Source organism: Camarhynchus parvulus, chromosome 4 (assembly GCF_901933205.1).
Source record: "Camarhynchus parvulus chromosome 4, STF_HiC, whole genome shotgun sequence".
NCBI lineage: Eukaryota > Metazoa > Chordata > Aves > Passeriformes > Thraupidae > Camarhynchus > Camarhynchus parvulus.
In genome coordinates, this window is record NC_044574.1 from 44,464,350 (window position 1) to 44,475,688 (window position 11,339).

Here is an 11,339-nt window from a genome sequence, read left to right on the forward strand (position 1 = left end):
TTATTTCCAGTGCATGACCATTTACCCTAACTCTTGAGATAAATTTATTTTTTCTTTTGTAGTGCATTTTGTATAAAGGTTCATACATTATCCAAAGAACAAAAACACAGATAAACAAATAGAAGAGGTTTAAGTGCAATTTTAACAGTGCTGTTTGGAAATATCAACTCCTTTCTTGCTATTCAAAGAGCAAAAATAAAAAAAAAAATAATGAAATATTCCAGAAATAAATTTTTAGAAAAAAGGGAATAACCCCCCTGCCAGGTATTTTTCTCTGAAAGAATTAATCTTATAGAAGTAATACTGTTTCTACTATTTAATAGTCTCTAGCGTTTCATCCTTAAGGACTCATACTTAAGATTTTCTTTCTATAGTCACATAAACTAGATTTTAAATGGGAACCAAGGTTCTGATGTAATCCTGTGAATGGCTGAAGCTGATAACAGCTGATACAGCAGATAAGTGTGTGGAAGGATATTAAATTAAAAAAAGCCATTTGCAAGCTTCATGAATTTGAAGCAAACTCGAAAAACCCCACAAACTTTGTGTTTCCACATTTCTTTAGTACACTAAGCAATACCCAAAGTGTGGCATGCCTCACACACATTCAGCTGTGCCTGTAACAGGACCTGCACGCAACCACTCAGGCTGTGACAGTCCCTGCTGAAACAAAAGCTTGTCCCCAGTAACAGCCCCATGCTGGTCACTGCCACTTCACTATCACCAAAAGCCAGAATTGCACAGTGTTTTTCCAGCCTGGTCTCACAATGGTTTTGCACTGCTGCAAAAGCTCTTAATGCAGCCTCCTGCAACATAAGGCATTTTCCACCTCAGGATTCCCTCTGCTGTGAAATTCGCACATCGGCAGCTTGAAGGACAATGCAGACCCTGAACAGAGTTACACTGGCCATGCTTAAGGTGAATCCCTGTGAGGTGTATTTAGATACTGCAGGCAATGCTAAAACCATAAGGCAGGGAGAAAGGCCACATCCTTTGCTGCCTGATGCCAACCAGCTGGAAGCCTGTGATTCCTGCTGCCTAGGGAGGTGGGAAACCACCTCCGGTTTGCCAAGCTGTCACCTTCCTTCCAGTCACATCTCTCTTCAGCAACAAACTAAAAACAAACTATACAAATCCTACATGGGGGGATTTTACACTTAAAGTCAACTTTCGACTTCTTCTCTGTAGCTGCTGGTCCTGGTGTGCAGGCTGGTGTCACACGACAGAGACAGCCTGCTGCACAAGACTGGGGAAAACTTACAGGCATGAGCATAGGGAAGGACACAAAGGCAGGGACACAAATTCCTCGGTCAGAGACACAAAACACTCTCTCCACAAAGGGCAAAAGCACCTGAAAACAGCTGAAAGAGATGGATATTAGGGAAGGGAGAGCATAAATGTAAAGCCCCATAGCTGGAAAAGGAGACAGGGACAGGGCTCCTCCCGCATTGCATGGGACTGGGTAGCAGCAATTGGGGCAAGGTGGGATTTGGTTTCTGCAGAGGAAACATAAACTGGGTGGGCTGGAGGCAGCCAGCAATAAGAACTGAGGGGAGGAAGGAAAGGGAGGTAGCTGCCACAATTTTTCCAGCAGGGAACAGAGAGAAGGCAGGAAATGCAGCTTTGGTGCCAGCACTGCCCCAGAGTTCCTCCTGCTCACCCAGGCATGGGGCTAGCATGACCAACACTAAGCACTAGCAGAGAGCTCCTGGGAATCACCAACCCCAAGGCAAAAGACTCTCACAAAGCCTGCTCACAGCACCCAGCAAACAGCTCCTGCTTAGGGACCTGCTGCACAGAGAAATATTGACAAGGCAGATGCCAAGGACCAGCCTCAGCCGGCGTGGCTGTAGGTTGGTGAGGGCTCCCCTCCTCAAAACATTAATGAGAAATGTTGGATGAATGCCCTGTGTTACTGAGTATTTGAAACAACCCAAGCACAGCATGATTTGCCTCTCTGCATGTGTGGACATAGAAATCTGGGCACTTAAATAGCCAGTTTATGGGGTTTTTTTATTGCCTTAGAAGAAAAGCAAACTCCCTATGAAAGGCTTTTAATCACAAGTTTTCTCAGTGTGCCTTCTGCTCATGTGAAGGTTGGTGGATATCTCTATTACTGTGTACTACAGAGGGATGAGTACATTGTTTGCACTCCATAGAACAATAAATGTGCTCAGCATGCTCATCAGCACTCCAGCCTTCCTTGAATGAAGGCTCCGAGCTCTGCACTTCTCTCTATTTAAACCTGTTAAAAGTATTTAATAGGTTTTAATTAAACCCTTTAAAGCTATTTAAACCATCAGATTGTCACCCTTTGATTATGATATATTTGTTCGTCCACATGTAAGATAAAAGCTAGGAGTTTCTAAGGACTATATTATAGTACAGAAAATGAACTGTCACCCCCTCCCCTTGTGTTAGTCAAGATAAATAAATTTGAAAAATGTCCTTAGAGGGTGCAATTTTATATAGAAAGCTTTATACATATTGTGCATTGCTGAGCAGAGGGAGAAAAAGAAATAAAGCAGAGTCCCTTCCCTTGCAACAAGAAGGGATAAGTGTTGGTGCAAGTCACCCCCACCCAGAAGGCAGAGAGAAAATGGTAATGCTTACAATGCTTTTCCTTTAACACGCTAGTGGCAAGCCTATTTTTGTTTCCCATGAAAGAGCACGTTTGGGTAGGGCAGATACAGAACAGCCAGAGCGGAAGCTGAGCCCGGGTCAATCAGCAGCTCTCCTTTTCAATGTGCTGCAGAAGTTAGGAAAGTCATATAGCTCTGTGCTATGTTTGTGACCCAAGTGCATCTCCAGCAGCATGACTAATTGTATAATTCAGGAAAGGGTCACTGCAGTGTCTGCTATGATGTATTTATTTTTAGAACATCCGGGATCAGCCCAGACACCCATTTTAGCCACACCCGCCCATGCCATTCTGCTCCTGACAAAGCTCTGAAAGCCTCTGGAACATCAAAAAGCAGTTCCTGTCAGAAAACTCTGTGGAAACACTGTAAATTGCTTCTATAATTAATGCAATTCCATGCTCACTCGTCCATTGAGACTCTCTTCATCTTTTCCACACTGCCTAGAACAAAGGTTAAATGGTACAGAATATCCCAAAGGGAAAGCCCCAAATGGGCTTCACAAGCCCTGCGTGCAGCACAGTCTCACCGGAGTTACTTCACATGCAAGGATGAAGGGAACACTTCGAAAATACCTCATTTCTCTAATTGGCACATACAGCTGATGAAGACCTTCTCTTGCCAAGCTGATTATAACTCACGTTGTTCTGAATTTCTACCAATCTGATACAACTGCTAAGGTCAGATGCAAAACTGAAACTCTTCTCACAAGCTTTATGTAACGAAGTATTCCCATTTAAAAACAAAGTTACTACAAAGAGCACTTGAAACAGAGTGTCAGCCCTGAGGACTCATCCTACCAAAGTGCAGTGGGAACTGCTGCATTAGCCACGCTGGCTTCCACCCAGAAAAACAGCTTCCTAGGGGAACAGAGTGGCTCACATTCAGGATTCCCAGGCCTGTCAAAATCCCAGCTCCCTGTCAGTGCACTGGGAAGCCATCATGCTGGTGAACAGCTATAGACATCCCTTGTATTTTTATTGGCAATTACAGCAATTGCATTCCCATGACAATTACTGTTACAATTGTGAATAAGCTGTTCCATTCCTACACACACCTTTCTGCTCTTCTTCAACCTTTCCTCCCATGAATGATAAATCCCCACTTTGCATTTTGCATCTGGAAACAGCAGTTTCTGCCAGCTCTTGGAAATGCAAGTTGAAAGCAAATAGGGAAGAAGCGGACAGTGCACTACAAGAAAGCATCTCTAAGTCAGTAAGATAAATTGTGCACTAGTTCACCTAAATTCAAGAGCATTAAGACATGCCAGCCACATGACTCCATTAGCACTGGGAATGGCTTGCAAAAGTAGCAGAATCCTCTGGAGCCATTTGAACTAGACAGGATAAAATGTGCAGAGAACCAAAAAACTACCATGCACTTGGAGGATTTTTTTGTCTCTAGTATGTGTGCTGTGTCCTTCCCTTGCACATCTCAAGGGCTGGGTTATTTGGCATAGATCTCGAGTTAAGTCCTTTTTTTGTTATTGTTGTTGGCATGTTGGAAACTAGTGAGTTGTTGCAAGCCCAACACTTTTTAAAATACATTTGCCATCTTCTGAATAACAGCAAATATATTTATAAACTACTCTTATAAGAAAAAAAACTTCCTAAAGAGAACCTAAAATTGCTCTGCTGGAAAAGCCTTTCTGGGCAGCCAGCCTTTGGTAGCTACAACTTCCAAGGGTTATATGATCTGAGTCAAAACAGAGGATGTCCAGACTCCATCTGGACTCTATAGGATGTCCAGAAAGCTCCATAATTCAAAGACTTCAGCAGTTTTCACAAAAAGGTTTTAACAGTTCTTTGCAAGAATGAGTAACAACAGTGGAATTGTACACTGGTCCCAAACATTTCCTTCGATACACCACACATTTCTGACTTTATGAGCATCTGCAGGAGTTAGGGGCAGATGAGGTTTGACAACTTAGCAGGAGTTTCAGAGTGTCTAGAATTCCTGGGTAAAGAAAACCCCCAAATTATTGCTTTTTGGACTTTGAATGGCCATGGAAGCATTAGCCATGTATCATGTCAAAAGCTGCCCCTCTCTACTGGACATGAGACCCAGAATTTGGGTGGAAAGGATTTGAATTACACATTTCTTTGTAGAGTAATCATCGCCTATTTTTGCCATTTTGTGTAGAAATACTTGGTGATATTTTTGGTTCTATAGCCTTTGAATGAGTTGGCAAACACCTATATTTACATCATCTATATTGTTGTGATATATAACCCATGCTGAGATGAGGAGGAGTAATTCATCTGTCTAGGAAAAATTATTTCAGGCTATCCTCACAATGGGATAGATAGAACCATGTAATGGTGTTTAGAAGGTTATCAACACTGTATTTCAAATAAAACCTTAGACTGAGCATGAGAAAAAGTAGTAAAAAATTAAGGATTATATGGGGTTCTGATCACTTCAAGTAATTAATATGCAGTGGAAAGACACATCAAAAAATAAGTATTTTGTAGAGGAAAATAATGCAAATTGCACAAGAAGGTTAGAAAATCTCCTGGCGCTGTTTTCCTCAGACCAACTAAAATCTAAAGCTTTTGCCATTCTTATCAGTTGTTGCTTTATTAGCTGAATTTCTCAAGCTGAAAACCAACATTAATCTCCTGCTAAAGATTATGAAAGAAGAAATCTGCAGGAAGAACAAATATCTCATTAATATCGTAATGTTAATTGATTTAACCCTAAAGTTACACTGACACTCCTCACACCAAGTAAATCACACCATCAACCACACTGAGAAATCACACCATTAAAACAAACTGATTGTGCTTTTTAGAATGATTACTTATCTTGTAGAAATCTTCAGACAGAAAGGCTGGTGTAGTGCTCCCATCCCAGCAAAAGACATAATTTTGTCAGAGTGATAAAACAAGGCAGAATGATTACAGCAGATAATTGTGCTGCAAAATTATGTGCCACTTGCTCTGAGGTTTCAGAAACCTGAGGTGCATTGCTATCTACAACATGCAGCTAACACCCAGAAGCACATTACTGCCATTGCAAAAAAAAAAAAAAAAAAAAAAGGATTCAAAATTGTTGTAAAACTACTCTACTGATCTACTGATAAACAGTATAGAATTCGCACTTGTACCAAAGGCAAGTATCCACTTTCCACATAAAAGCAGTCAGAAAATCCTTGCCCCGTTCCTAGTTTGAAATATAGCCTTTGGAGAACCAGCTAGTTAGTCTGGCCTGAAAGGGGTTGTTGGCCACTCTGATTGCTGAGAAAAAAAGTATTTTGAAATTAATTTGGACCCTTCGTGAGCAGCCTCTAGTACATGTGTGGGTGGCAGCAGAGGGCTTACTACCCCTTCCTACAACACCCCAGCAGATGACACTTGCTGAATTTTATTCCAAGTCATCATATCAGCAAGTGATCATCAGCTCAGTCTTCTCTCATGGGGAGGTAGGGCCAGAAGGCGCAGTGTGGAGATAACATCATATTAAATCGTGTCAAACCCGTTTTCCTGTGGCAGTTAGGTCTGGCTGATACCACATGCCACTGTTAGGGCACCCAAGGATCCACTTTCACAAGAGGAGTGCCAAGGTATTGCTACCTGATATGCCAGCTGCTGGAACAATGACAATGACTTGCAGGGCTGCAAATCAGAGTTTTGACCTTTCTGTTTTAAAGGGAGACCTATTTTAATAGAGAAACCCATTTTTAGAGTGCTAGTTGAAACCAAAAGTAGTTGTTTGTCTTCCAAAGGAGCCAGGTATTTAATTCTTCACTTGTATTTGGAAATTACACCTGCTACACACAAATCCAACTTTGTCTCTCTGTTTACAGAATTGCAAAATAAACCCATTAATGAGTCTTCCTTGAGTTGTTGCAGCAAAAATTACAAATAACACCACCCTCTCCCCCCCACCCCCTTTCATAAGGGCCATAAATAAAAATGATGGTTTTCCATGAGATTTTACTAATTTTACATGTTGAACTTAGTCTGGCTATCAAATAGTACCAGTTAAAAGTACTCCCATCCCAAGGTTAAGAGATTCTTAAAGATTATTTTCAATTTTTACTTTTGCAGTACAAATTATAGTACAAAAAAAAAGTTCAAGTACTTCAGCAGGTTTTTCCACACAGGACTCAGATGTATAAACAATCTGAGTCCAAATTTGAGGTACTTTCCTAACAAGGAAAAAAAAACCCCACAAAACCAAACCAAACCTCAGCAGATCTTTTTTCCTAATTTATAAACTAGTGAAGATTGATAAGAACTCTAGGTTTAAACATAGATAAAAAGAGTCAGCTAAAGAAATGAGAAAATATTCTGGTAAATTTTCAGAAAAGACAACCGATTTTTGGCCATGTTATATAGCATTATGTATTCCCAGGTTTGGAACTGAATGCTGTAGGCAACTTGCCCTTCATACTCAGTTCCATTTATTTTGGCTGTAAATCATAACCAAGCAGGTATCAAGCCATCTGCTTCTATCCTCAGTAAATGCAGTAAACTTGCTTTCAGATTTGGGGATACAACATGCAGCTTCCTTCTGTCCAGTAATAAATACACCTTTAAACTCCATTAGTCAAATGCTGCCCCAAAATGCAAAGGATCTAATAAATGAAAGGAATGTGGCAGCAGGGAAAAAAAAAAGAGCAAAAAAAAATATCTGCACAGGAATAAAAATTCAATATTCCATTAAAGGCTATCATAAGTTCCAGCACTATAATTTGATTTTTCACAAAGCTAACCTTGGCAAACCACTAGAAACAGTGAAAGCACCAAATACAATTAGTTTTTTTTTTTTTCACAACAGGCAAATTCTCAAGACATCCAAAGTTTTGGCGCAAGCAAGTTAAAGGTGTAAGAAAGTAATATCTAAAGCCTATTCACATTTCTCAAATTTTCAGAAATGAGACAACAATCCAACTTTGACTGTCTGCACCTTGCTAGTTGTCCAGAGAACAAACATGAATAATAACCCAGAGTGAGGTGAGACCATTCTCAAAAGCTTTCACTGCTCAAAACAATTTAGTTAGTATTTAATTTTAAAAATTAATTTTTAAAATACTTGAGGGCTTGTGAGCAAAGAGCACAGAAGCTGGAAAAGGAAAAGGCTATCCATCTCTTCTAATTTACATTAACAAGAGCAGCATTCAGACAGCTGCAAATGTGTGTAGTAACTACAGGAGTCTTGGCTCAGTAGAACTTTTCTGAAGCTATCAGCCTGGGAGTCAGGATTAATCAGCTGTGCTGTAGGTGTGGGGTGCTACACAGCATCCCTGTAATGAGGAAGGGGGCTGGGAAACTCATATTTTAGGGCTGATCCACAGTGAAATGGAGCAGCTCCAAATTACTTTAGGGGCATTTGGACCAAACTCTCAATGCCAAGATTTGCTCCTACCTTTCAAAAAAAGAACTCCCTTGTTTCTTTGTGGTGCCATCAACATTGACAGAGCACTTGGATAAAGCTACTTCTGGCTGTCAACAGGGGCCAACAATCTGGTGTTAACACCCCAGCCCTGGACATGTCCGACACAGGGCGATTCACTCCAGCCCCTCTGCTTGGGCGCACAACCTGGACACGCCCAGCCCAATGCCAGGAGGAGCAGAGCCCTCGGTCCCCTGCCATCACTTCTGCAAGAAACCAGCCTGGGTGCCTGGGGGAGAAGGATGTAGTGCTGTGCTACCAGCACTGTGTGGAGGATGTTTGCTGTGCTGTGCAGCCACAGCCATGCTCTATTCCAAGACCAAGGCACAAGAAAATGCAACACCCAAGCACTGACATTATAAGCGCACGCCAAGCCTTCTCCTCTCATCTTTTAGAAGGAAACAAGTTCACCATTACACATTTTTAAAGTAATTACATCCTAAGGCAGATTCAAGAGCATTCATATTTGATTACTATAATTTGACATTGTATTTTTTGACACATCCCAATACCTCCTGTTTAAAGCTGAAAATGCTGTGAACCAACCTAGAAAGCATTTTTATTTGAACTACATTTTGGAACAGGTAAGAATAAAGGGCAATATGCCAGGAGAACGGAATACCTTGAGATGAGCATGAAGGAACTCCTATTTTAAGCATGCCATTTAATTCCAGAGGGTTCAGAAAAGTCTAGGTAGGAGGAACAAGTTGTCAGGGGGCTATCAGCCTCCACATCTGTACCTAACTCAGCCTCTAGTAATGTGCTGATAGAAGGCAGACTCCACCGAAACATTATGGGCTTTTGAGGATGAAAGATCCCTGGATAAGTTAGAAAATTGCATAGAAAAGCACCATGAGCATACAGCTGAAGAAAAAGCGTGGAATTTGGAAGCCCCACAGGACACCAGGTATGTTCTTTACTAACCACAGTGGAAATGTCCTAGTCCACTTCTGTATGATACAAAAAAAAATATACAGACAAGCACCCTGTGTGTAGCACATGAAAAAGTTGGAAGCCCACACATTTGTCTTGGTGAGCTTTGAAGGCAAACTACTCCCAAACCTGGGGGAGGAAGTATTAAAACACTGGGGTGGGATTTGGCCTTCTCCAAAAATTAATAATTATATTATTATTTACAATTTAAAAATACTAAACAGCTGGAGAAAAGTCTTGTTGCTGTCTCCAATACTCAAAAAAGGGAGACTGGTGTGAGTCTCCTCACCATCACTTCCCAGCTTCAGATTACAAGATTCTGCTGCTATAGACCAGATGACCAGAGCACTTTGGAGATCACAAAAAGTGGAAATCCAAATTCTCTGGTCCAGCTTTGCACAACAGACAATAAAACCACTTCTGTCTTAAAGAAGTGGGGGTTCTGGGGCTGCCTGAAGCAAGGTTGACCAGAGCAGATAACTTTATTTCAGAAGGTAGAAAAAAACATACTCCAAATTTCCCCATAAATTTTCTTAATTTTCTAGCGTGAATTTACCAACAGAATTTCACTACCACATCTACCTTGAATTAAGTGTTAAAAAATACTTTTTTTTCTGTTTTACAGAACCAAAATTGTTCAGAACAAATGCATAATATATAAAATCCGCTTATTCATTGTCATCGTTTCTGCCATGTTCATATCATGCAGAGGAGGAGAAATCCTTTTTTAAGAAAGGACTGTACAAAATTAGCAGGATTCCTCCCACATTTGCACGTTGCTCTCTGGTAAGCTTTATGGACTGTTGTGTTAAATATGCTCTTTTTGATGCAACTCCACTTTGCTTTTCAGAAATTGTGAAATTAAAGCTTTGACAATGACAGGAAGACTATTTTTACAAGGAGTAGCAGACAGAGAATAAATAGCACCTCAAGACAGACTTTTGGGACTTGTACTTAACATAACTTTAAAAGCAGTTCTTTCTGTGGCACAGGTTTATTTTTAATCTCCTTTATTGATCTGTTTTCCTAACAGCAATGAGCCCAAGCAATAGAATAAGATACACCACAAAATACTAGATTTCAACACATAACCTGAGCAAAAGTTGACTAACATTTAGATCAGGTAATCTAGAGTTATCAAATTTTAATTCTGGTTAATAGATCCTTTCCAGGAAATCTATAGGCATTTGTGGAAGTTGTAGCCCAGAGAGATGGGAAATGAAAGTACAGATAAAAGGCAGATTTTACTTGAAATGTGTCTTTTGACAAAGGTGATGATAGACTCTGGCCCTTGCGGCAGGTTCTTTCACCCTTTCAGGTTTCACTAGTTAATTCCATTTTAAAAGCATGATCTTTCAAACTGAAGAATAATGAAAACATCAGTTCAGTGACCACCTGAACACTAAAAGTTGTATTAAATCTGTGCATTTAAGAACCATACCTAAAAGATACTGCACCCAGTAACCAATGTGGCCCCTAGGTTTGCACCCCTCATTATCTAACACTTGACAGATGTTTTAAGTCCCTATATCTTTGGGGCCAAAAATAAAATAATTTCTTAAAGACATTCTTGGCCAAACCTATAGCTGGCTTAGTGGAAGGGAAATCTATCAGGATGGATCTAATTTGCAGGAGCAAAAACTGCAAAATCTTTCAGGAATTTCAATTGTCCCCTTAAAGCCATCTTTGCAAAAAATGCTTTAACATGTAGAAGAAAAACAGAACTGCAAACTTTTGTAAATACACCTCTGCTTTTGACTCCTCTCAGATTTAGGAGCTTCATGACACCTAGAAAGAAAACTGTCACAAAAATACAATGGTAGGAAAGTTTTTCACAGAACACATAACTCAGCTGCCAGTTAGTACCTTCTCCTCCAACACACAATCTTTCAATCACTGCAGTAGAAATGAAGAAAAAGCACACACTGACTGACAGCTCAGCTTTTGTTCACAAACCACTTGAGAGATGTGACAAGTCTATCCAAAAAAGCCAAAGAACTTACCTCCCACAGTGCAAACACAGAGTACAGAAAGGAAAAAGAAGGCAGTCCCCAGGAGCTTCATGCTTGGTGGTAGTGCTGTTAGCCCTCCCTTGTGCAGCTGGGCAGGGAGTGCTCTCACTCTGAGGCAGGCCTTAATTACTCCATGGAAAAAGGTGTGTGGTGACTGTGCCTGGTCACTGCCCATTCCTGCTTATTTTGGGGACTTTGATAAAGAACAGGAGGAAACACAACATACTCCCTCTGGGAGTTCAGTACAGAGGAGATTTATTGTTTCAGTCCTCACAGGAACTCCTTTTCTTTGGCAGTGAACCATGTTTTTGTTAATACATTATTTTGTTCTTCTTCAGTCATGAGGTCAGGAAGG

The 11,339-nt window shown here is 40.6% G+C and overlaps 1 protein-coding gene across 1 annotated transcript in view; it reads right to left on the minus strand.

The window, feature by feature from the left end:
• The window catches only part of EMCN (endomucin), a 52,907-nt gene extending 41,812 nt beyond the window's left edge, over window positions 1-11,095 (minus strand). Inside the window, exon 1 of the mRNA XM_030947809.1 lies at window positions 10,976-11,095. Coding sequence (XP_030803669.1) covers window positions 10,976-11,036 — 61 coding nt within the window. The 5' untranslated portion in view covers window positions 11,037-11,095. The remainder of the gene's footprint in view (window positions 1-10,975) is intronic.
• Window positions 11,096-11,339: the final 244 nt, after the last annotated feature.